The sequence below is a fragment of the Coenobita brevimanus genome, chromosome 87, assembly GCF_032717465.1.
Source record: "Coenobita brevimanus isolate Jiangsu-jjx chromosome 87, ASM3271746v2, whole genome shotgun sequence".
Lineage (NCBI taxonomy): Eukaryota > Metazoa > Arthropoda > Malacostraca > Decapoda > Coenobitidae > Coenobita > Coenobita brevimanus.
In genome coordinates, this window is record NC_137040.1 from 14,980,955 (window position 1) to 15,008,131 (window position 27,177).

The following is a 27,177-nucleotide window of genomic DNA, read 5'->3' on the forward strand; positions in this document are numbered from 1 at the left end:
TTTTAAAACTTCTGTTTCTTCTTCATTCAAGTCTTTTCTTATTATTATATTTTCCATCCCTGCCTCTTTGCTTAGTTTCCAGGTCACTTTAAGTATATCATTCACTACACTTTCAGATGACAACTTGACTCTCATTGGTCTTGTTATGACAACTTGACTCTCATTGGTCTTGTGTGTGTGTGTGTGTGTGTGTGTGTGTGTGTGTGTGTGTGTGTGTGTGTATTTACCTATTTGTAGTATACAGGAATTGAGCATATCCACATTTATCAAGTCCACCTTTACACACATGAAAGTTTTTCTCATGCACCACCTCTCTGTCTAAGTCGTTCCAAATATTTAAGTATTTACCTAATATACCTAATTCTGATATACATGGAATATACTATGCTTGTGGGTTTCCGTCGCTGTTTCTCAATAAGTCAAATTTAGCTTTAAACTCGTTTAAGTGTTTAGACTGGACGACCTCTTTGTCCAGGCTATTCCATAAGTCTATACTTCTGTAAGGAAAGCTATATTTCTTGATATCCTTCAAGCAGCTTGACTTTTTCAATTTCATTCCATGTCCTCTTGTTGCTCTCTTATCCCATACAAACAGATCTTCTTTGTCAATTTTATGTACTCCCACCATGGTCCAGAACACTACAATCATGTCTCCCCTCTTTCTTCTTTCCTCTAAGGAAGGCAAATCCAGTTTTTCCAGCCTCTCTCTGTATGACAGGTCTGTCAGACTGGGGACCATCTTGGTTGGTGTTCTTTGTATTCTCTCAATCTTGTTTATATCTTTCTTTTTGTGTGGGCACCACACTACCGCTGCATATTCTAACCTGGGGCGGATCATGGCCACTATCAATTTTTTCATCATATCCTCATCCATATAATGAAATGCTACTCTTATGTTAGTCAAGAGTTTATAAGTCTCTCCAACTATCTTGTTAATGTGCTTTTGTGGTGACAAACTATCTTGGACCAGCACTCCCAAATCTTTCTCTTCTCTCCTTTTTGTGATTAATTCATTACCCAACAAATAATTCAGTGATTGCCTCCTGGTACTTTTACCCATTTCCAATATTTTACATTTCTTTACATTAAATTTCATTTCCCACGTCCGGCTCCAACTGTGTATCCTATCCAAATCCTCCTGCAGTATTTTACAATCCTCCTCAACCTTTACCTTCCTCAAGATCTTTACATCATCAGCAAACAGACTTGCATAACTGTTCACTCCATCTACCATATCATTTACGTAAATCAGGAACATTACTGGCGCCAACACTGAGCCTTGACGGACTCCACTTGTTACTTCCCTCCATCCAGACATCCTATCCTTTATTACTGTCCTCATTTGTCTGTCTCTCAAAAAGTCTCTCATCCATTCCAGGAGTTTCCCCTTTAGTCCTCCCATATATTCTAGCTTCCACATTAGTCTCTTATGAGGTACCTTGTCAAAGGCCTTCTCTAAGTACGCACAATCCACCCAACCATCTCTCTCCTGTACCACGTCAATCGCTCTTGAGTAAAAGCTCAACAAGTTAGAAACACATGACCTTCCACTTCTGAATCCAAACTGACATTCTGCCAAAATATTCTTCTCTTCCAAATATTTTATCCATCTGTCTTTCAGGATTCTCTCACACAATTTTGCGACCATGCTGGTTAGAGACACTGGTCTATAATTCAGGGGTTCTTCCCTGTTTCCTCCCTTGTAAATTGGTACCACATTTGCCCTCTTCCATTCTTTTGGCACTTTCCCCTCTTCCAGTGAGCATACGATTAAACTGTGAATTTTATCCGCCAGTTGTTCTCTGCATTCCTTCAGTACCCAATTAGAAATTCCATCAGGTCCTGGGGCTTTCCTTACATCTTGAGTTTCCAGTAATTTATACACTTCCTGTACCTCCACTTTCATATATTTCATCACCGGAACATTTCTAATCACTCCCTCCCCTTCCACAAGCTTCTTTTCTTTAGTGAAAACTGACTGGAAACGTTTGTTCATTATTTCTGCTTGCATTGCCGCATCCTTAAAGACCTCTCCTTCTACTTTCAGTTCGGTGATTCCTTCCTTTTGTTTCAGTTTGCCATTAACAAATCTATAAAACAGTTTGGGTTCATCCTTGCATTTGTCTATTATACCTTTTTCAAAATTCCTTTCTTCTTCTCTACGTATTCTTGTGTATTCATTTCTTGTTCTTTTATATTCTTCCTTTGTTCTGTTGTTACCTCTCTTTCTCCAGTTGTTCCACGCCTTATCTCTTCCTTTTTTTGCTATCATACACCTTCTATTAAACCACTCCTTTTTCCTGTTTCCTTTCCCTCTTACTTTTGGTACAAATTTTTCCACTCCCAAATTATAGAGGTCTAGAAAGATATCCCACTTCCTCTGTATCTTTCTTGTTTCTCTGAATTTTCTCCAATCCGCATTTTCAAAAAAGTTTCTCAATCCTATAAAATTTGCTTTGCCAAAGTTGTATCTTCCCTGTCTATGAAGCTCGTCTCTTGGCTCAACGTTCCCTGTTAACATCTGGAACTCAATGACCACATGATCACTTTTTCCTAAAGGACAGAGATATTTCAATGATTCTATTACATCGGGTTCTTTGGTGAACAGTAAATCCAACCTTGCTGGTGTGTCCTTACCTCGAAACTGTGTCTCTTCTTTGACCCATTGCGTCATCACATTATTCATTATTATATTTAATAACATAGTTCCCCACGAATCCTCGCCGCCTCCTGAGTACCATTCCTCCCAGTTCACCTCTTTACAGTGTGTGTGTGTGTGTATGGTCATGAGGCACTGTCTGTGGGCTGTTGTGCTCTGTGGGACATTCCAGAGAGGTGCTACATCATTTCCTTTCCCACACCTAGCTTGATTTCACCTTTCAGACTACATATTTATGTTCCAATCTATTATGCAATGTCTATCTATCTATCTATTGCCAGACTCCTCAATCCCGTACGGGGTGGCCACAGACAAATTTTGAGTGCTATCATATGCAGCATGTGTTTGGAGTGTAATGCTGTGTTTTAGTGAGACCTGGGCAGTGAAGGAAGAGGATATTCACAGGCTCAAATGTATAGAAATAACAGTGATTAGGTGGATCTGCAATGCGTCCTTGAATGCGAGGCCTGGGATGGCTAGGTTTATAATGGAAGAGTTAAGAGGAAGGATGAGACTGGAGGGTATTGGTGTTGTGATAAGGAGAGGTAGTTTGAGATGGTTTGGGTATGTGGAGAGGATGGAGGATGACATTTGGGTGCAGAAAGTGAGAAGTGTGAATGTTGGGGGTAGGGCTGTGAGAGGCAGACTATAGAGCTGGGACAAGGTTATATAGTATGACCTCAGGGATAAGGGACTGAACAGAGAGGCTGCCAGGGACTGAGCAGCATGGAGAGCTGCCATTAGGTAACCAAAGCTGACACATGCAAGCATGTTAGTGCCTTTATAAATGAATGAATGAAGAGAGAGAGAAAAAAAAAGAAAAGGAAAAAAGAAAAAAAGGATGGACAGAAAATGACAGCAATCATGGTTCTTTACATGAAGCCTGTGTCACAAAATATGCTGCCAAATACCAAGGAGCAGTTTGCCGAGAAGTGTTGACAGTGGTTGTCCATATTGAAAATAATATATATGTACTGACCAGGTTTCATACTAGCAAAAACATTTCTTTAATCTACCGTCTAAATATCACAAGTAATGGTTGTACATTTTTTTGTCCGCTGTTACCTATTGATGCTTATCAAAGCATTCGCTGTATATACAAGTTGGATTCATATGTTTGGTAACATATCAGTCATATTCACCCTCTTGTTAAAGCCAGGTTTGATTTAAAATACAGTACAAGTCCCATTATTCAGCATCTATGGGACCAAGATGATGCCGAGAAATTAGATTTGCCGAATAATCAAAAACCTACCCACTCAGTACCTTAAATATATTGGTGAACACTTATCACCACTTATGGTATGGTATTACAACTGTGTTTGGAGAGAGTACTATATACTGTACAATACTGCAATCAATACAGTACTATACCTGAATCTGAAATATATATATATATATATATATATATATATATGTTAGTGAACATATACAAGGGTAATGACACAGTAGGCCTACAAGTCAGGTAACACTTCCTGGATGGCTGAAATGATACGGAATATTACCTACCAGCTCAGTACATCACTTGTATTGGTGAACTCATCACTACTTATATTATTACAAATATGTTTGGAGTGAGTACTGTATACAGTACTTTTTCCAAACAAAATAAAATAGTCGGAAAATTGCATAAAATAAAGGGATCTGAACTGGTAAGGTCTTTCTAATGAAAGTCATAAATTACATTTAGCACTCACTCTTTTGTTTGTTTGTTTTTTTTACATGTGAAAGGAGAGTACTGATGGAAACAGTAATGTATTCCATGAACCCTTTAATAACCTCCGACATTGAACAACCCTTTAAAGTACCGATGTCGAGTTAGTGAGCTATGGAAAAACTGTGAACAATTATGGGAATGGAACGAAGGTCACTGGTATGTTTACACGACTCTATGCTACGATTCCAAGCAGTCAGGGGGTAAGTTAATCTCAGATGTTTTCGCCAATTTGGTAAATGCACCGTAACTTTATCAATTCTCCAGTCAATCATAGCGAATCATAGCATGGGTTTAGGGAGCTAAATAACACTTTTCTAGGTGCGCCAGACGATTATCTTCACATCTTATAAGAAAATGGAAGAAATTAAATCCCTTTCTGAGTACGTAAAGTTCTTCCAGTCTTCTGAAATCAATTTATTTTTCTTAAAGATGGGAAGATAATCGTCTGGCTCACCTAGCAATGTGTTATTTAGCTTCCTAAACCCATGCTATGATTCGCTATGAGTCACGGAAAGCTTGATAAAGTTACGGTGTATTTACCAAATGGGCGAAAACATCTGAGATTAACCGACCGCCTAACTGCTTGGAATCGTAGCGTAGTCATGTAAACATACCACTGACCTTCGTTCCCTCCCCATAATTGTTCAGTTTTCTTTATGGCTCACACTAACTTAACATCACTGACATCGGTACTGTAAAAGGTTGTTCAGTGCCGGAGGTAATTAAAGGATTAATGGGATATATTACCGTTTGCATCAATGCTCTCTCTTTCACGTTAAGCACAAAAACAAACAAAAGAATGAGCACTAAATGTACGTTTAACTTTCATCAGAGAGACCTTAGCAATTCATATTCCTCCAGTTTATTTTTTAAGTATTTTTCTGACTTTAGGTTAGGTTAGGTTTGGTTAAATTATCAGGTACAGTTAAACTCGGTTAGGTTAGGTTCAGTTAAACAGGACAGTCCCTTCCACCATTATGCTGAGGAATAAAAATACTAGAGCTGTCACAGCCGTACAGCTAAAAACAACGGGAAAACTGATTTAACAAGCAACATTTATTTATGGGTAATGCATTACAGTGTCAGTGGTTCATGGTCTACTCAATTACCGGTGTCATTTTCAGGAAGGCATCAAGAATGAAAGAATTTCAAGAATTAGCGTGGGGGCTTGGAAGGTAACCCTCGCTAATTTGGTGGGGGTGGTTACTGTAGTGTATGATACTGTGCAATATTGTAATCAATACAGTACTATACCTGAATCTGAATAAAAATATAGAAATTAGTGAACATACAGAAGTGTAATGAAACATTAGGCCTACAAGCCACAGATAACACTTCCTTGACTACCGAGATGGTTCCGGACATCTGCCGAACAATCAATGATTTTCGTAAGTGGGACTATTTCTCAAAACTGCCGAAATGTCGGATCTACCGAACAATCAGCTGCCGAATAATAGGACTTTTACTGTACAGATTTTTAAATTTCTGGTTTGTTGCAGTCCAGTAAAAGTCCACTCATTCGGCATCTTCGGGACTAAGCAGGTGCTGAAAGAACAGAAACTGCCGAATGACTGGGAAAACCTGCCAGAAAGTTTCTTGCAATCATGGTCGGTCACCCACATCCATTCACAGTGTCTAGCAAGTATTGTTGGTCAACCGTAGGCACTTAATATTTAACCCGTCACGTCCTGAGGTTTTCCGCACCTCCGACATCCCCCAGTCCCGAGGTATTTTCGAAAAATTTTTTTTGGGCTAAAACCTTCGCTTTTGGTGAGAAACATCGAAAATTCATAGAGAAATCGCTCACCTGAGGTTTAAAGTGCCCAATCCAGGTAGGAGTTCCTCCTTACCTGAGTGGGTTTTCTAACATGCTGGCACCAAAGAAAACAAGTTCTATGGGAGGGTAACTATTTTATCCACTTATAAACGGTATATATTTATTTACTTGGTACGAATGTATATGTAGTATGACAGTATATTGGTTTTCAAGCAGTAATAAAGGCATTATAAGCATTGTTTCACTCACTAACTAATCACCATACCTGACCTATTTTTGCCACATTACCTGATCATTATTTCTGGCTGTTTCTTCTTCTAATGCTATGTAAACATTGTCCTCCACATTGTCATCGATTGGGGAATCACTCTGGCCCTGAATAACTTTACTAGCCAGGTCACTGGTAACAGGTCCTTTGCCAAGACAATGGCGTGAGGGGGGGAGGGGGGAGTTTATGCAGTGTAAGGCATTGTCCCTGCTTGGTATCTTGTACAGGAATAGAGGAAGGTGTCCCGTGTATACATACGAAAAATCACGTGCGAAAATTGAAAACTGTGCAAATTAGGGACCTTGCAATTGCACGACGTACTGGTATGTCGCCGGGACTGGCAAATGCAAATCGTTGCAACGTACCCATACGTCGACGGGATGGGGCTGGTTAATAAGCAACTTATATTTGGTGTATTTAATGATACAATATACATGAACTTTACTTTATCTAGATGTATTTACATATGTGCACTGTAAAATAGCACAACAAAGTTTCCAAACTTTCAAAAGGTCCTGCTCACAGAGTCAGACACTCACAAGTCATGATAGCTGACTGCGCATACAGTGTTGGCAAGCAGAAATCTTCAGAAGTGCTAAGCTCAGCTTTATAATGCACCAAGCTATAGGTGAACGTTCAAATTTTTGTGCTAAATTTTACTTCAAAATGTGCTAGATATAGAAGAAAATCTGATATTTGTTGCTGCTATGTTATTATGAAAAGTGCTAGATCTGGCACCAACAGCACCAAATTGGCAACCATGGGCACACGGGTACCAGCGACGGTCTGGCAACCCTGTTGTGGGTGCTGATTGGCTCAGCATATGTGGAGGAAGAGCAGATATCTTTTGTAATGGAACTACTGTATTGATGAAAACTGCCGAAAGACAAGAAATACCGTAAGACCAGATGCTGAATGAGAGGACTTTTGCTGTAGCAGTCTTATGGTGCAGTGTCTTGTTGACTTGTTGTGTAGAACTGTTGTGCAATTTCTGTTGTAATAGGTAATTAAATTTTTGAGCTTTATTGATATTTAATAGCTTGTTTAGTGTTGATTCATAGTTTTGCTATAAAGTAGGTACACTTGCATCTTATATTTTGCTGATATTTTGCTTAAGTTGTAAATCCATATTGTACTTTCAGGAGCAAGTGATCCGGGAGCAGGATGAGCACTTGCTGAAATTTACTCTGCTACAGCGGCTTGAGACGATGGAGACACGTGTGCAGGTCTGCCCAGATAGCCAGAAAAGTCCATCCAACTATGAGAGTGATGTCATGATGCACAAAGCTCAAAATTTTGAGGTCTGAGTTATGATATTTCTTACCTTATATTCTAGATATTACATTACTTCAAACTTACATGTGAGAAATATGTCAAGCTGATGATGATGATGATGCTCAGTCTCTTTGTTTAGTGAAGTATAGGAAAAAGCCTCACTATTTGAAAGGCACAGTATTCACTATGCAGAGGGAAAGAAAAATCTACCTATCTATCTATTGCCAGACCCCTTAATCCCATAAGGGGTGGCCAGAAACAAATTGCCTCCATGTCGCCCTATCTCCTGCCATTTTATTGACCTCTTCCTAGCTCACATCCCCCTCTCTCATATACCTTTCCACTCCATCCCCCCACCTCGGCCTCAGCCTTCCCGTCCCTCCTTTACCCCTGCACCTCACTCACATTAGTATCTTGCTTTCCATCCTCTCCACATGGCTGGAGAAAAATGTGGAATATTTTATCACAAGTACCTTTTTAATAGTCTGATAGCCAATAAAATGACTCTGTTATGGATAATAATGTGGGGATATAGCCTATTTGATTTCATCAGAGAAGAGAGGAGCCTTAAGCTTTTGAAAGCTGCCAGGTGATCAGTTGTCCAAGTGCATTCATTAGTAATGATGTTTTTTAAATAATTTTTATTATAAGGGTTAAAATAATATTTTGACAATAAGATTGATAAAATAAAATATACATTTAGTTATCTGCATAGATTAATTTTTAAATATGGCCTTACAAAGTCTATTAGGTAGCCTAGATATGTGTGAAATTTTCAGTTCTCAGGACAGATCAACACTTTAGGACAGTTTTACAAGATGTTGAATGGGGGCACCCATCATCCACTCACTCAGTGTAGAGGTGCTGTATGGTCTCTACACTGAGTGACAAGCCAAATGGTTTCCTGTACCTGGAAAACAATTTTCTACATGGGGTGGTAATCATATAACTGGGTTTTTGGCAGGGTTAAGTGTCCCCCAGATTCCCCTATCCAAAATCACTTAATCATGGCAGTTGTTTCAGAGAGCCTCAGAGGGCCCAATACCTGCCCAGGACCCCAACCAAATGGGCAGATTCGCATGGCCATGTGGATTGTGAGAGGTGTGGATGAGGAGAGCAAGAGCGTGGAAGTGGTGAATGTGTTCAAGAGTGCGAGATATGCCTTGATGGCATTGTGTGAAACAAAGATGAAAGGTTGTGAAGTGGAGGAGTGGGAGGGTGTGAAATGTGTAAGATCAGGCATGAATGGGTGAGGAAGATGCAAGGAAGGAGTTGCTTTGTTGATGAACGAGGTGTGGCAGAGTGGAATGGGAGACTACAAATGTGTCAGCTCGAGGTGTATGTATGTCACATTCAAGTTTGAGAAAGTGAAAGTGGCGGTGATTGTAGCATATGCACCACGTGAGGACAGGAGTGAGAGAGAGAAAGATGGGTTTTGGGATGATCTGGATGAAGTAGTGGGAGAAATGCCCAGGAGCTGTAAGGTAATCGTAATGGATGATATGAATGGAAGAGTAGGCACTGGTCCTGAGGATAACATAATGGGTTGTAATGGAGCACCAAGAGAAAGTGATAATGGGAAGCGACTAAAGGACACGTGTCAGGAGAGGAGGTTGTGCATTTGTAACTCGTATTTCAAACACAAAGATGCACATAAATATACATGGTATAAAGGGAACGGGGATCGTGTTGAAAGAAACCTGATTGATTACATGTTCATAGAGAGGTTGATGATAGGAATGGTTGCTGATACGAGGGCCATGAGAGGACGATGTGGAGGTCTGTCAGATCATATGATTGTGGTATGCAAGATCAAGCTGAGAGGAGTGAGGTGGATCAGGAGAGAGAGGAGCAGTCAGGGAGAAAGACTGAAAGTTGAGAAGTTGAGGATCAAAGAAATGGCAGATGATTACAGGACCAGAGTAGAGGAGGAGTTAGAATCAGTGAATTGGAATGAATTGGATCTGGACAGCCTGTGGAATCCATATAGGGATTGCTTAGTTAGGAATGCTAAAGCAGTGTGTGGTGTGGCAAGAGTAACAACAAAGAAGAAAGATACGACATGATGGGGTGATGAGGTTAAGAGAGCGGTGGAGGAAAAGAGGAAGAAGTGGCTAAAGTGGTTACAGGACAGGGGTTCAGTTGAAATAAGAACTGAACACTGTATATTGAGAGCAAGAAGCATGTAAAGAGAATAGTGAAGAAGAAAAAGGAGGAGGTAAGTGATAATCTAGGAAGAAAAATGAATACAAACTACTGAAAATAGGAAGTTATTCTGGAAAGGGGTGCGGAAATGTAGAAATGAAAGCTGAAAGAAATGTGATGGGGATGAAGTGAGGACCAGATGGAAAAAATATTTTGAAAGCCTGATCAGTGGGAATAGAGAGAGCAGAGCGGCTGTAAACATTATTGGTTTTGGGGGTGTGCAGAGAAGGAATGCAATGCCAGGAGACGTGACACTAGCACTGGTGAAGAGTGCTGTGAAGCGGCTGAAAAATGGGAAAGCATCAGGGGTTGATGAGGTGTATGCAGAGATGATTAAGTGTAGTGGAGAAAGTGGAATGAAGTGCTTGTTGGAGATATGTAAGAAGGCATGGAGTATTGAAACTGTGCCAGCAGAGTAGAAAAAGGCTGTGATTGTACCCCTGTACAAAAATAAAGGTGAGGGGAGTGAGTGCAAGAATTATCGTGGCATAAGTTTATTGAGTGTGATAGGGAAAGTATATGGAAGAATTATTATAGAGAAAGTAAGAGAGATATCAGAAGTCCTAGTGAGTGATGAACAGGGTGGCTTTAGGATTGGCAGAGGATGTGTGGATCAAATATTTGCGGTGAGACAGATTGCACAGAAGGCTTGTGAGGACAACCAGAAGGTGTTTATGGCATTCATGGATCTGGAAAAAACATATGGGTCAATAGGCAGAGAAGGATTGTGGAAAGTTCTGCGCTTGGACTGTGTAGTTTGGTAAGCTGCTAGGTGCTTTCAAGAGTTTTTATGATGGTAGTGAAGCATGTGTAAGGGTTAACGGGCATCTACGTGAATGGTTCACGAATGGTGAGGGCGTGCAACAAGGTTGTGCGATGTCCCGATCATTGTTCAATATATAAATGGATGGGGTAATGAGAGAAGTAAAAACACAGGCAATAGAGAGGGGGACGGTGTTGGTAAGAAATGGTAATGGATGGAATATCTCAAATTTGTTTTATGCTGATGATGCAGTACTACTTGCACATACTGGAGAAGAACTTGCTAAGCTAGTGCAGAGTTTTGCTGATGTCTGTGAGTGTCGTGCCATGACAGTAGATGTAGAAAAGAGTAAAGTGATGGTTATTGAGAGAGAAGGTGACTTCCAGTGCAATGTTACAGTGAATGGAGAGAGACTGGAATTAGTGAGAGACTTCATTTTTTTTTTTTTTTTTTTTTTTTTTTTTTTTTTTTTTTGCTAGGAAGAAGGAACCAAGGGCCATGAGCCCACAATAACTGTTCCTTCCAAGAGAAAAACAAAATACAAGAGAGAGCCAATTTCAAAATCCGATCATTTCAAGAAGCCTGGACACACAGCGTTCGAAAGACTGGAGATCACAGGAAGCAGGAAATACAGGCAGCGGGAGACAGTTCCAGAGTTGACCTGTTGTATAAATGAAGGACAGGGAGTTACGGTTAACTCTTGCATTAGAGAGTTGGACAGAAAAGGGATGAGAGTTTGCTGCTAGGCGGGTGCTACGCGCCTGTCGTAGAGGTGGTGGAATGCAAGCAGACAGTTCAGAGGAGCAGTGACCATTGAAGTAGCGATAGAAAAGAGATAAAGAGGCAACAGTACGACGAAGAGACAGAGGTTGTAGGGAGCCAGTAAGAGGAGGAGAGTTAATGAGACGAAAAGCCTTTGCCTCCACCCTATTGAGAGGAGCTGTATGTGGGGAACCTCCCCACACATGAGAGTTGTACTCCACACAGAGGCGAATAAAACCCGTGTATAGAGTAAACAATTGTGCAGAGGTAAAGAAGGAACAGAGTCGGCTTAGCATGCCTAATCTCTTGGAAGCAGGTTTTACAAGAGATGTAACATGATCTTTCCAAGATAAGTCCTGAATGAATGAAACCCTAAGCATGTTCAAGGATGATGCAGGATTAAGCTGAATATTATTAAACACTAGTGAGTACACCTGTGAAGATTTTGTTGGGTTGATAGGTGTAAGAATTGAGTCTTTGATGCATTAAAAACAAGAAGATTATTTTTACCCCAGTCAGAGATACAAGCCAAGTCAGACATTAGGTGTGCCATAGCTTCATCCCTCGTTTGCTGAAGTAACTGCTGAGATGGACGTTGTGGGAAACGAATGGGAAGGTAAAGGGTGGAGTCATCAGCGTACGAGTTGATAGGGTTAGATGTACAGCTTAGAAGGTCGTTGATGATTAAAAGGAAGAGTTGGTGATAGGACAGAGCCCTGAGGAACACCACTGTTGAGAGATGTAGGAGGAGAATCATGGCTGTCAACAACAGTGGCTATAGAACGACCAGAAAGGAAGCTAGAGATGAAGGCACAGATAGAAGGATAGAAACCGTAAGAGGGCAGTTTGGAAATTAAAGATTTATGCCAGACTCGATCGATAGCCTTTGAGATGTCAAGTGCAATGGCAAAGCTTTCGCCAAAGTCCCGAAAGAAGGATGACCAGGAACCTGAAAGGTAGGTGAGAAGATCGCCAGTGGAGCGTCCCTGATGGAACCCATACTGACGATCAGAAAGAAAGTTGTAATGGGAAAGATGCTGTAAAATTTTTGTATTAAGAATTGACTCAAAAACTTTTGAGACACAGGACGTTAAAGCAATTGGACGATAGTTAGAGGGTTGGGAATGGTCACCCTTCTTTGAGACCAGCTGAATGAGAGCAAACTTCCAGCAAGAAGGAAAGGTACACGATGATAGACAAAGGCGAAAGAGTTTGCCTAGGCAGGGTGTAAGCACAGAAGCACAGTTCTTGAGAACAACAGGAGGGACTCCATCAGGCCCATATGCGTTGTTAGTACTGAGGCCAGTGATGGCAGAAAATACATCAGCAGAAGATATTTTAATGTCAGCCATGAGGAGGTCAGAGGGGGGGGAAGTGATGGAGGAACAGCACTGGAGTCGTCTAAGGTGGAATTGGAGGAGAAAGTCTGAGCGAAGAGATCTGCTTTATCAGTAGAAGAAATAGCTAGAGAACCATCAGAGTAGAAAAGAGGAGGGAAGGATGATGAGGTAAAGTTTTTAGAAAGGTTTTTGGCAAGGTGCCAGAAGGAGTGGGAAGAATTCGAGTTAGAGAGTTGAGAGCATTTAGTAAGGATGAAATTATTTTTAGCAGAGCGTATAACAGACTTAGCATGATTTTGGGCAGAAATGTAAAGATGATGTGATTCAGGGGTTGGTTGGCTCCGGTACCTTTTATTGGCCCTCTTCCTTGTTGCGGACAGCATTAGATCAAGTGTGATTAAACCAAGGCTTTCTTGTGTTAGACAATGGATATGAGAAAGGAATGTATGCTTCCATGCTCGAGAGAATAACCTCCGTAATGCGCAAGGCACACTCAGATGACTCCTGGCCATGGAAGCAATAATCATTCCATGGAAAATCAAAGAAGTACTGCCTGAGGGCCTCCCAATCCACAGCTCCAAAGTGCCACAGACGATGTTTCATTGGAGGGTCCACAGGCCGTACCGGAGCGATAGGACAGGTTAAGGTGATGAGGTTGTGATCGGAGGAGCCCAACGGAGAGAGAAGATTAACAGTGTAAGCAGAAGGGTACAGTGATAGAAATGAGAGGAAAATTTGCAAAGGAAGTTGAAAGTAGAGTGACACATGGAAGAAAAGTAGCTGGTGCAATGAAGGCTTTGATAAGAAACAGAGGCTTGTGTGTCACAGCTGCATGAGGCTTACATGAAGGAGTGTTAGTGCTAACTTTAACATATGGATGTGAGACTGTGGTGTGGCATGAAAATGAAAAGTCAAGAGTAATAGCAGTGGAGATGGGACTGCTGAGGAATGTATGTGGAGTACAGATGGTTGATAGGATACAAAATAATGCGATTTGTGAAAGATGTGGAGTAAGGAAGTCGGTGGACACCAGAATCAAAGAGAGTGTACTGAGATGGTATGGTCATGTGGAGAGAATGGATAACAATAGTGGTGAAAAAGGTATATCTGAGCGAATTCGAAGGAGGGAGGAGGCAAGGTAGGCCAAGGAGAAGGTGGAGAGATATGGTGGATGAGTGTGTGAGGAAGAGAGGTTTGGAAGTCGGTGAGGCTAGGGAACTGACAAGAGATTGAGTTAGCTGAATGAATGTTGTGAGGAGGAGTGCATGATCAGGGATTTGGCATCCCTTTTTAATGTGGTAGCGTCCGGATTGACTCTATCGGATATGTTTGTGTGACATTTACCTACCTTAAAATGACTTCTGTACATACAGACACTGGAGGATACCTCACCTTGATTTGAAGAGTTTGTGGGCTTCCTCGGGGGAGGAGGAGTGGGGTTCCAAGGCAGGGCAGGACTACTGCTGGTCCCCAGCATGGTACTCTGGCCACGCCGGCTGCACACAGTCCTTCGTGCATTTATAGAGCCGATTGGAACTCCTTCCCTCTCCCATTGGTTGTAGTACATGATGAGGTACCTTTCCATCATGACAAGAGCTGGGTCAGACGAATAGTTGACTCGTTGACTTGGCACTTTTTGGCGATGGCATAATTACATTCTCCTCGCTTCTTCTGCTTGATCACGTCAAGCTTCTGCTCCTGGGTCAACTCTTCCGCCATCTTGCTGAATCATGGTAGGGCAGCATGGTTAGGCTGGGTCAGGTGGCCCCCCCAAAAAAAGAGCAAAGTTAACACGTCATGTATTGAGGCAGAGCGGGGAGAGGGTTGACTGGAGTGGCAAAGGAATGCTTAGTAGACTGTGATGACACCCTGCGCAGACACATAACATGCATACATCACGGAAAAATGCAACTTGCGCTCTGACTAAATCTGCCCGCGTTTTGTCTTTTTTATTATGTTTTGACCAGTTATCTCACGTTATGTTTTCTCGCGTTATGACTAAATGTTCCATAATTTATAGCCTCAGGCCACATTTTCACTGTCATTGTAGCGAAGTACGTTTTTTCAAGAAATGGGCAATTTCTCCACCAGCATAATGATTGCCAAAAATGCATTTTCACCATTTCTTGAACTTAAAAAAGAAGGCTGACCTATGACTGTTTCCGTACTCTTTGATCACACATTATGCTAGAGATGACTATATACTGTATATATATATATATATATATATATATATATATATACATGTATATATATGTATGTATACAGTAACCCCTCGTTATATGATGGGGTTCCGTTCCTGAAAACCCCATCATATAGTGATTCATCATATACTGAACCCATTATAACATGGTGTCAATGGGGATACATTCCCAGACCTGCCTAAACTCTCACATACACACACATTAGCACTCACATACACGAAATATCCTTATTTTTAAACGTTTAAAGTAACACATTAACCCTTTAACCGCGGGCTTGTTTTGCTTTTTCTTGCAGCTTCCGCGGGCATATTCCCGCTCCGATAGACTCTCTAAAAATATTTACCAAAAATTAGTTCTTAGTCCTAGAATATTAAAATCGTATATGCTTATGGTACATACCTTCAGCTTTCTCCTGGGGTGTTTGTTGAGCCTTCGTCGAGTACCGTAGGACTTGTGGAGACCTCTGAAGTTGGGTAACAAAGTCTCCACTTTTCGCTTCCCGACAACCCATAATATGATTACCACAGCCTGATATTATCACTAGAAACACTATTCTATGATTCTCAAATAGTTTGGAATCCATACTCCAAAAAAAAACAAAAACGCTGTGATAGCAATGAAAATTACGAGGGCGTATGACCTTCCCACTTGCGCTAGTTTGCCGCTGGTGTTCTGTCATTTATTATTATTAAAAACACTCACAGTTTATATTTCTATTACTATATAACACTTATATATATCTACAGTCTTTATCCATAAGTTTCCTTCAGTAATAGTAGTTTATTGTCACTGTAGGCATTCAATTTCTTTCAGTAAAATACGTAGCATTCACTTTCTCATCCTGTATACTAGCATTGAGAGTGAATGTCACTTTCACCTTCACTCTCATAACTCATAGTATTCATACATGCTAGAGTGAAACTTTCACTTTCATTACTCCTAGTATATATACTCGTATACTTATAATACTACCCATTTACATTTCTATTTACGTTCTCTATTTTATTTACATTATTTACATTTCTATTTTATTTACACTGTGTTATGCACTGTCACTTGAAGTAACTTATAAAACTATTTTCCACTGTTCACGTATATTTACATTCACTGCTTTCACATGCTGTTTACACATGACTTACAATTCCACTTGCACTGTTTTACTCAGTAGAAAGATCGTAGTCACTCTTTATCAATTGTCAGCCCTTTACCTCTTTCCACACGAGGTTTAGTAGGGGGTAAAGGTCACAGGGCCCTTTGCATGGGGCTAAAAAGTGGAGGAAGTTAGCAGGAGCGAATCAGTCGTACCTTCACCTTCAAAGATGACAGTGAACTGATTGTGGTGGCCTCCTGCCGCCTGGCTAGGGTGAGTGCAATACTACCAACTTTAGCCTTGTGAGACCTGGTAATATATAGCAATGAAATGATTGTCAGGAAACCAAGACAATACATAATAAATTAGGTAGTTCCTGGTGAATGTAAATATCACTTAGGCTTCTCCCTTACCTCCTTATATGTATATTTATTACGAAAATAGATTATACGGCATATTTCAAGGGGAAATAAAACAGCGAAAATTAGCGAACGAGTGCACGTGAGGTGTTGTCAGGTGATAATTAGCCAATTCCAGGTGTATGGCATTCTCACTTACCTTATTTCTTTTTTGTATATATTATTTGGTATAAGAATGGGGCATAGGGCTTATTTCAATGGATGAAATCAGTGGAAAATTCCAGGGAAGATTTACTTAGCGTAGAATACAGTGTGGTTGCCTGCAATAATTAGGTAGTTCCAGGTGAATGCAAATATCACTTAGGCTTCTCCCTTCCTTTCTTATATATATTTTTATTATGAAAATCGATTATACGGCATATTTCAAGGGGAAATAAACAGCGAAAATTAGCGAATGAGTGCACGTGAGGTGTTGTCAGGTGATAATTAGCCAATTCCAGGTGTATGGCACTCTCACTTACCTTATTTCTTTCTTGTATATATTATTTGGTATAAGAATAGGGCATAGGGCTTATTTCAATGGATGAAATCAGTGAAAAATTCCAGGGAAGATTTACTTAGCGTTGCACGGCCGGGCAGGCGAGAGGATAGGGTAATGGAGGGGAGGTAGGGAGGGGAGTCAAGAACGGGGAGAAATGGCTAAATTGTCAACAATGGATGGGAGTACAGATGAGATTAGGAGTGCTGACTAGTGTTGGACATTGGCAGTACTGATAGATGATACAAGCCACCATTTGAAAGCCCGGGCAAATTCAAAATAACACAGAATCACAAAAGTGACGCCCCGCGGTATGATCCCTTGCTCCTAAGCGTCACGAAAGTGACGCCCTGCAGTTAAGGGGTTAATAATGAATAAAGAGGAGAAAATATTATAACTACAGTATACAGCAGTTCTTATCTTTACTGAAGCAAGTAAGGTTGTTGATGTGGTTGCTGAGACAGTTCACTGTGAAGTCAGTTCACCATCAAAATATGGACGATTCCCCGTCAGGACATTTTGCACCCAGGACGATTCCCTGTAATTCTATATATATACTTATTATTGATTAATTGATCATGTAATAACAAATATTCAGGGGGATCTATCAAAGTCTGTGTTCATTCAGTAGCATAGGTTTTGGATATCATTTATAAGTTGCAATTTTAGACAATAATTTTCTTGTTTCTGCCTTTCTGTAGTTGACTTACAATTATATTCTAGCATCACCCATAGCTGTTTTCATTAAATTCCATTGATACTACAACATCCTTGGTATATTTTTAAATGGCTTTGAAGAGGTACAATTATTCAAAAATTAGTGTACGTGCTAAATAAACTGATATGTAAATAAATGATGGGGAATCGTCCTGACGATGAAAAGTCCTGGCGGCAAATTGTCTTGTTATTGCTGTGACGGCGAAATGACTTGACAGCGAAATGTCCCAAAACCTTTATATAGACGTAATATGAAGATTATTCGTATAATTCCAAAGTATGTCATTCGTTCACTTAAGGTGATTAGGCATTTAAATAAATGCCAGTGTCTCGTATGTAGCCTTATGTTAAACAATGAAGGAAAGATCATAAATCGCCTGATTTACGTTTCAATATATTTATATTTTTTCAGCTAATACCCATTATTTGATTCCATATTTTACATTTATAATAAAAACAATAAACCACCATCACTTTTATAACTCATATAATTCAAAAACTAGTGTACTTGCTAAATAAACTGATATGTAAATAAATGACGGGGAATTGTCCTGACAGCGAAAGTCTTGTTATTGTTGTGACAGTGAATTGACTTGACAGTGAATTGTCCTGATTCTGAGGCTAAGGGACAGTAAGGACCTCACAGCCCTCACTCATCATTGACAACTGGCTGGCTGGGCAAGGTTGGCTGGCTGGGCAGGGCTGGCTGATGAGGCTGGACCGGTGGACGAGTATGTGTTCAACGCCGACCGTGTGAGAACAATTGCATTGCATTCGCGTGTTCACTGTTCACTGAGCCACAGATGATCCATCGTTGTAGCGAATCGTTCCTATCGTCTAGCGAGCATAGGGTACTAAATTGTCAACATCGAATAAGTGAAATATTGTTTAACCATTTAACCGCGGGCTTGATTTGCTTTTTCTTGCAGCTCCCGCGGGCATCTTCGCGCTCCAACAGACTCTCTAAAAATATTTGCCAAAAATCAGTTATTAGTCCTAGATTATTAAAATCACATATGCTTATGGCACATACCTTCAGCTTTCTCCTGGGGTGTTTGTTGAGCCTTCGTCGAGTACCGTAGGACTTGTGGAGACCTCTGAAGTTGGGTAACGAAGTCTCCACTTTACGCTTCCCGACAACCCATAATATGATTACCACAGCCTGATATTATCACTAGAAACACTGTTCTATGATTTTAAGATAGTTTGGAATCCATATTCTAACAAAAAAAAACACTGTGAAAGCAATGAAAATTTCGAGGGCGTATGACCTTCCCACTTGCGGTAGTTCACTGCTGGTGTTGTCATTTATTATTCATAAAAACACTCACAGTTTATATTTCTATTACTATATAACACTTATATATATATACAGTCTTTATCCATAAGTTTCCTTCAGTAATAGTAGTTTATTGTCACTGTAGGCATTCAATTTCTTTCAGTAAAATACGTAGCATTCACTTTCTCGTCCTGTATACTAGCATTGAGAGTGAATGTCACTTTCACCTTCACTCTCATAACTCATAGTATTCATACATGCTAGAGTGAAACTTTCACTTTCATTACTCCTAGTATATATACTCGTATTGTTATAATACTACTCATTTACATTTCTGTTTATGTTCTCTATTTTATTTACATTATTTACATTTCTATTTTATTTACACTGTGTTATGCACTGTCACTTGAAGTAACTTATAAAACTATTTTCCACTGTTCACTTATATTTACATTCATTGCATTCACTTGCTGTTTACACATTATTTACAATTCCACCTGCACTGTTTTACTCAACAGAAAGATCGTAGTCACTCTCTTTCAATTGTCAGCCCTTTACCTCTTTCCACACGAGGTTTAGTAGGGGGTAAAGGTCACAGGGCCCTTTGCATGGGGGTAAAAAGCGGCGGAAGTTAGCAGGAGCAAACAGACGTACCTTCACCTTGGAAGATGACAGTGAACTGATAGGGGTGAGCTGGGTGGCCTACCTAGGGAAATGCATTACTGTCAACGTCAGCCTCTTGACAGCTGCTAATATATAGCAGTGAAATGATTGGCAGGAAATCTAGACAATATATTATAAATTAGGTAGTTCCAGGTGAATGTAAATATCACTCAGGTTTCTCCCTTCCCTCCTTATATATATTTTTAGTACGAAAATAGATTATACGGCATATTTCAAGGAGAAATAAACAGCAAAAATTAGCAAACGAGTGCACGTGAGGTGTAGTCAGGTGATAATTAGCCAATTCCAGGTGTATGGCACTCTATCTATCTATCTATCTATCTATTGCCAGATGCCTCAATCCCGTTTGGGGTGGCCACAAACAAATCACCTCCAAGTCGCCCTGTCCCCCGCCATTTCACTGCCCTGCTCCCAACTCACACCCCCCTCTCTCATATACCTCTCCACCCCATCCCTCCATCTCATCCTCAGCCTCCCCCTCCCTCTTCCCCCCTCCACCTCACTCACATACACTCTCTTCGTCAGTCTTTCACCCTCCATCCTCTCCACATGACCAAACCACCTCAGTGTGTTCCTCATAACGCTTCCTATCACATCCACATCCACACCACAACGCTCCTTTATATCCTCATTCGTCAGCCTGTCTCTCCACGTGACTCCACAGGCTCCTCTTAAATAACTCATTTCCACTGCTCTCACTCTTGACTTGTTCCCCTCCAACAATGTCCAAGCTTCACTTCCGTATGTTAGAGTTGGTATCACAGTACTGTCATGTAGTAACTTTTTCACTTCCATGCTCACTTCCCTGTTTCTTATCACTGCTTTCAAAGAACCAGCAACCTTTCTTCCCTGCTGTACCCTTTCAAGCACTTCACCCTCCAAACCTCCATCCTTACTCATCACACTACCCAAGTTTTTTTTTTTTTTTTTTTTTTTTTTTTTTTTAAATAACAGAACGGAGGAAGGAAAGACAAATGGGTAAAAAAAAAATAATCCATACACCAGATTACTGGTGTCCTCTGTTCATAAAATATCTGTAACAGTTAGACTTGAATAGTTGTGGGTTGAAATTTGGAGGAAAACAACTCTGGGGAAGCGAGTTCCAGAGAGATGCAGTTCGGGGAATGAAAGAATTCTGATAGGCAGAAGTTCTGCAATATGGTTGAGTGACATTCCAGTCATGAGTGCTACCAGATGCCCGTGTAGCACGAGGGAAGGCATGGAGAGGTGGCACCATGGACGCAACTTCGTCTGAGCATTTGCCAAAAAAATATCTGTAAAATAATGCAAGGGAGGCAATATTCCTTTTTACTTGCAGGGGAGGTAGTTTATATGTAATGGCAGGGTTGTTAATGATTCTAACAGCTTTATTCTGAATTTTGTTTAGTTGTCTTAATGCAACCTCTCCACAACCATTCCACAAGGGTGAGCAACATTCAAGCTGAGAGCGCACATGACTCTTATAAATTATAGCTAACTGCTTATCGGCGAAGAAGTTACAGACTCTGTACAATAATCCAAGTTTCTTTGAGGCGGTTTTAGCAAGTGATCTGACATGAGAGGTCCAGCTGAGGGCACTGTTAAGTGAGACACCAAGAATTTCAATACTTTTGGAGATGGGAATACTAGTAGCGCTGAAGGTAATGTACGAATTTGGCAATATCTGTCTATTAGTAAACTGTATATATTTAGTTTTACTAGCATTAAAAGAGACAAGGTTGTTTTGTCCCCATTCACTGATTGTAGATAGATCTTGATTTATGGAGATGGCTGTACTGAGTTGAGAGGTAGAGATATTAGACTTTGTAAATGGATGTCTGAGTGTGAATGAACTGTGTAGTGTTGAGTCATCTGCATATGAGTGAATGGGATTGTGAGTGACAGATAAGAGATCATTAATATGAACCAGAAATAGGGTTGGTGCCAGAACTGATCCCTGCGGCACGCCAGCGTTAATTGAGTGGAAATTCGAATATGCATCATCTACTTTTATTTTCCTGTCACTAAGATAAGAAGAAATCAGTGGAACAAAAGACGTTAGTCCATAGCAAGGGAGTTTGGACAGCAGGGAATAGTGCCATACTCTGTCGAAAGCTTTAGAGATATCAAGAGCTACTGCATGAGTTTCTCCAAAAAGATCAATTGATTGATGGATGGTATGAGTTAAGAGATTGAGTATGTCAATGGTGGATCTTTCTTGGCGAAAACCGTATTGTCTATCATTAATTAAGTTGTTGGATTCAAGATGTTTAACAATATGCTTATTAATTAAATTTTCAAATACCTTACCAAGAGAAGATGTGACAGCTATTGGTCTGTAATTGGAGGGGTCAGACGAACTTCCTTTCTTCGGAACTGGGTGGATATTGGCTTCTTTCCATGAATTTGCGAATAAAGAAGTACGTATGCATAGTCTGAATAATTTAGCTAGGACAGAGCCAAGTTCAGGGGAACACTTTTTCAAAACAATTGGCGGAATTCCATCAGGGCCTGGAGCTTTGTTGGTAGGTAAATTGTCTAGGATGGATTTTACGTATCTTGTCTGTATTTTAAGTGGGGCAATTTCGGGAGAATCAAGTTCCAGTACTGAGACATTCTGGCTGGTATCATCTATGGTAGAGTTTCTGGCAAAGGTACTAGCAAAGATATCTGCTTTCCCACGTGGGTCATTTGTAATATTGCCGTCTGAAGATTTTTGTGGGGGAATGGAAGATGACTTGTTAAAATTATTATTGAAAGAATTAAGAGTTGACCAGAATATTCTATTGTCATTAGGGTTGTTAAGTAGTTTTGATGCTTGCTTTTGAAGAAAGTTTGATTTAGATAGATTTAATACAGCTTTTGCATGATTTCTAGTAATTTTAAATTGGGAGAGTGATTCAGATGTTTTTGATTTTAAGTAAGAGTTATATGCTAATGACTTTTGGGCTGTTGCTCTGGCACAATTGCCATCAAACCATTTTGGAGAGTTTGATCTTTCAGTGAATTGTTTACTTGGTATGAATAAATCCATACCAGCTAGAATTAAGTCGCAAAAGTGGGACTGGGTAGAATTGGGATCACTAGAGAGGAAAGACTGCCATGGAATGTCAGCAAGATAATTTCTAAATCCATCCCAGTCTGCCCTGTCAAAGTGCCATCGGGTCACCCTGACAGGTTCAGAATGGGGAGGTGTGGGAGGGTTAACTAATGAGGCTTTGATGAGATTGTGGTCAGAGGATCCAAGTGGTGACAGTACCTCTATCCTGTATTGATCTGGATTATTTGTCAAGAATAAATCCAAGAGATGGGCATTATGGTCAGGATTATCAGGTATTCTGGTTGGTTGCTTTACCAACTGGGTGAGATTAAACGATTCTGCAAACAGCTCGCATTCTGGACCAGCGTCGTCAGTCCGGGCAGAATGCAATAACCATTCAACGTTGTGTATGTTAAAATCACCCAAAATGGTAATTTCATTGCCAAGGGCACAGTCAAGGTTACTCAACTGAGTGGATATGGAATCAGATACACTGGGTTCCGAAGAAGCATTGGGGGAACGATAAACTACACAGATTTATTTGGTAATGTTTTGGCAATTTAATTTATATAATGAGTAATCAAAACTGGATGAAGTGAAGTTTAAAATAGTGTCAACTGCATATTGGAATTTGATATAACAACAGGTGCCGCCCTTGTTACGAAAGTTTGTAAGGAGATGGTACTTAAACGTACTCACATTTTCCAATTCCTCACCATCCAACCTCGCTGTACATTCACTAACTTCACCTCTCTCAAAGATCATCACTTTACTCTTCCCTACATTCACCTTTAGATTCCGTTTCTTACACACTCTCTCAAACTCATCCACCAAGCCTTGCAGCTCCCCTTCGTCTTCACTCAACAACACAGTATCATCTGCAAACAACAGTACAGGGAGTTTCCAAACACTATCCTCTCTCACCAGGGCCACTCCAACATCCACTACCCTACCTTGTACCTCTTTTATTACCCCATCCATGTACAAATTGAACAACCATGGAGACATGACACATCCCTGTTTCAAACCAACTTTCAAAGAGAAAAATTCACTTAGTTCACCATCCACACGCACTGCAGCCTTCGCACCATCGTACATACTATTCACAGCATTCAACAACTTCCCATCTACTCCATATATTCTTAACACTTTCCACAATCCTTGTCTATCCACCCTGTCATATGCTTTCTGCAAATCCATGAAAACCGCATACAACTTCTTTCCCTTCTCTAGAAACTTTTCCACTAAAGATCTGAGAATGAATATCTGATCTACACAACCTCTTCCCTTCCTAAAGCCTCCCTGTTCTTCTCCAACTAATTTCTCTGTTCTTTCTCTAACTCTGTCTATAAGTATCCTACCACACACTTTTCCTATTATACTAAGAAGACAAATGCCCCTATGATTAGCACACACTTCTTTTTCCCCTTTTCCTTTGTACAAGGGAATAATTATACCTGACTTCCAATCCTCCGGGACTCTACCTTCCTCCCAGGCCAATCTGCACATCTTCCACATCCATTCTACTACTATCTTTCCCCCATGCTTCAGCATTTCACCACCCACTCCATCAATTCCTGGGGCTTTCCCCGATTTAACTTTCTTCATTGCTTCCACAACTTCTATCCTACTGGTTTCTTCCTGTCTTCTCACCTCCCTCCTTCTCCCAGCCATTCCCCAGCCACTTATACTCGCATTACTTCCATCCTCTACGTTCAACAATTCCTTAAAGTGTTCTCTCCATCTGCTCACTTTTTCTCCCTTCTCCATTAGTAATCTACCATTTTTATCTTTCACTCCCCTGCTAACTTCACTTCCACCCTGTCTTACTCTTTTCACTTCTCTCCAGAACATTTTCTTACAGTCCCTCCACTTTACACTCAAATTCCTTCCAAATTCCTCATCCACTCTCTTCTTACTCTTTCTTACTAATCTTTTCATCTCTTTCTTTCTTTCCACATATAACTCTTTCTTCCGCCTCTCAACTTCTTCCACGCCCCTATTTCTCATCCATTCATTGTATGCTTTCTTCTTTTGTGCCACAGCCTGTTTCACCTCTTCAGTCCACCACGCTGTTCCTTGCACCCCCCTCCGTCTTCTCTTCCTTCCACACACCACATCACATGCTGCGCATATTTCTTCTGTAAATATCTTACACATACCTTCCACGTCTCCCATCTGCTCCAATTCATATTTGCCCAATCGTTCCTCCACTTCTCTCTTATACTTTGCCTTTTTCTCATCCTCTTGTAACCTTTCCACTCTCCTTGCAACTATTCCTTCCTCTCGTCTTTCCCTTCTTCTATTCCTCCATCTTACTTGCATTCTAACTCTGGCCACCACCAAGTAGTGGTCAGAAAGTCTACTCCCCCAGCCTCTATACACTCTTGCATCCTTTACACATCTTATCCTTTCATCCACACACACATAATCAATCAATGCCTTCCTTTCATTCAGTTCACCACCCACCCTTCTCATCACTCGCCATGTATACCTGTGGATCATTTTATGCCTGAAGAGGGTATTGGCTATCACCAACCCCCTCCCAGCACAAATGTCCACTAACGCACTCCCATTCTCATCTATCTCAGCAGGCACACCCCACTCACCAACTATTCCATCCACCTTCACATTCCCAACTTTACCATTCATATCACCAATCAAAAACACTCTCTCATTCCTTCCAAACTTTTCCATGCACACTTCCACATTTGTCCAGAACTCTTCTCTCACTCTTCTAGCACGATCTTGCGCTGGTGCATACGCACACACAGTCGCCCACATTTGTATTCCAACTTTCAACTTTACCCACACAATCCTTGACCCAAGTGATCCATACTGTCTTATGCTCCTCTTCCATCTTTTACTCACAACTATACATACTCCTTCCTTTGCCCTCTCATTCTCACCTACTCCTGCACATATACCCCATCCATACTCCAATTCTCTCACACTTTCTCCTCTCCATTTTGTTTCAGTTATTCCGCATACATCCACTTTCACTCCCACAAGCACCTGGACAATCTCTCTCTCTTTCATCTCATCATTTGCTCCTCTTACATTCCATGTACTCATTGCCAAGTCCTTTGTCGGGTCCTGGGTCGTCATCGTTTTGTCAGTCCTTGTCCGAGGCTTCTTGTTTGTTTTTTTAGTTAGTTGTTTTCCGGGGAGGGGCACTAACCCTCTGCCAACCCTTTTAGTCGCCTTTTACTAAAGACAAGGAGGGATACTGGGGGCACTCTCACTTACCTTATTTCTTTCTTGTATATATTATTTGGTATAAGAATAGGGCATAGGGCTTATTTCAGTGGATGAAATCAGTGAAAAATTCCAGGGAAGATTTACTTAGCGTAGCACGGCCGGCCAGGCGAGAGGATAGGGTAATGGAGGGGAGGTAGGGAGGGGAGTCAAGAATGGGGAGAAATGGCTAAATTGTCAACAATGGATGGGAGTACAGATAAGATTAGGAGTGCTGACTAGTGTTGGACATTGGCAGTACTGATAGATGATACAAGCCCCCACTTGGAAGCCCGGGTGAATTCAAAATAACACAGAATCACAAAAGCGACGCCGTGCGGTATGATCCCTTGCTCCCAAGCGTCACGAAAGTGACGCCCCGCGGTTAAGGGGTTAAACAAAAAAACAAACAAACTAACAATAGATGAGCTATCAGTTGAGGTAGTTTCATTTAGAAGGAAGACTAGTGAAATGGCAAGTGCAGCTGTCAACCATAAGAGTATAATGAAGATGTTCAAAAATGATACAGAGACAATTAGGCATGCAGGCAGTCTGATGGACCAAAGCAGTGATATTGAAGAGAATATAACCCAGGTGAGAGAAATGATGAGAATTTGCAAAGATGAAGTACAAACTACATAAGTTAAAATGATGAAATTAAGGACAGACTTAGAAACAAAAGTCACACAAAAAAGCATTGGAAAGGAAGTGAAAGAAATCATTAAAAACAACCTCAAACTGGTCAAAGATTCAGCAGATATCAACAAAAGTATAGTAATGAATGGTGTAGTTGAAGAAGAAACTAGAAACAAAATTTTAAGAGACAAAAAAGAGATGATAAACATACTGAACACACTGAAGGAAGTATCAGAGGATATCAGTGATAAAGACAATGAGGAACACAAAAGGCTAAGGAAATATGGGAGAAACAAGCCAAGGCCCCTGAAAGTAACCTTCCAGAGTGTGAACACTGTGGAGGAAATGCTAAAAAAGGCAAACAAACTCATGGGAAAAATGGAATTTAAAAAAGAACTCTTATTGTTGTGGCGCGTCATTCCTCCGACGTCCGATAGAGCGCCGCTGCATCCTCCCCACTTTCCGCCTGTCTCGCCGCGAGTGCACGCTCATCGTTATAGCTGCCCACGTGCTCGCTTTTGTGGTGGTGCCTTACCTGCTGCTCTCGGGCCTCCTCTTAGTGTGCGTGATGATGGCCCCGCCACCTGAGAAAAGGAAGAGGGTGGTGTTTACTCTGGAGAAGAAATGGGAGATATTGGAGAAAGTTGA

General features: G+C 40.8%; 1 protein-coding gene across 1 annotated transcript in view; it reads left to right on the top strand.

The window, feature by feature from the left end:
* Positions 1–27,177, top strand: part of Camta (Calmodulin-binding transcription activator) — a 1,827,966-nt gene that overhangs the window by 718,814 nt on the left and 1,081,975 nt on the right. The window contains exon 18 of the mRNA XM_080281035.1: positions 7,564–7,722. Within this exon, the coding sequence (XP_080137161.1) occupies positions 7,564–7,722 (159 nt within the window). The remainder of the gene's footprint in view (positions 1–7,563; positions 7,723–27,177) is intronic.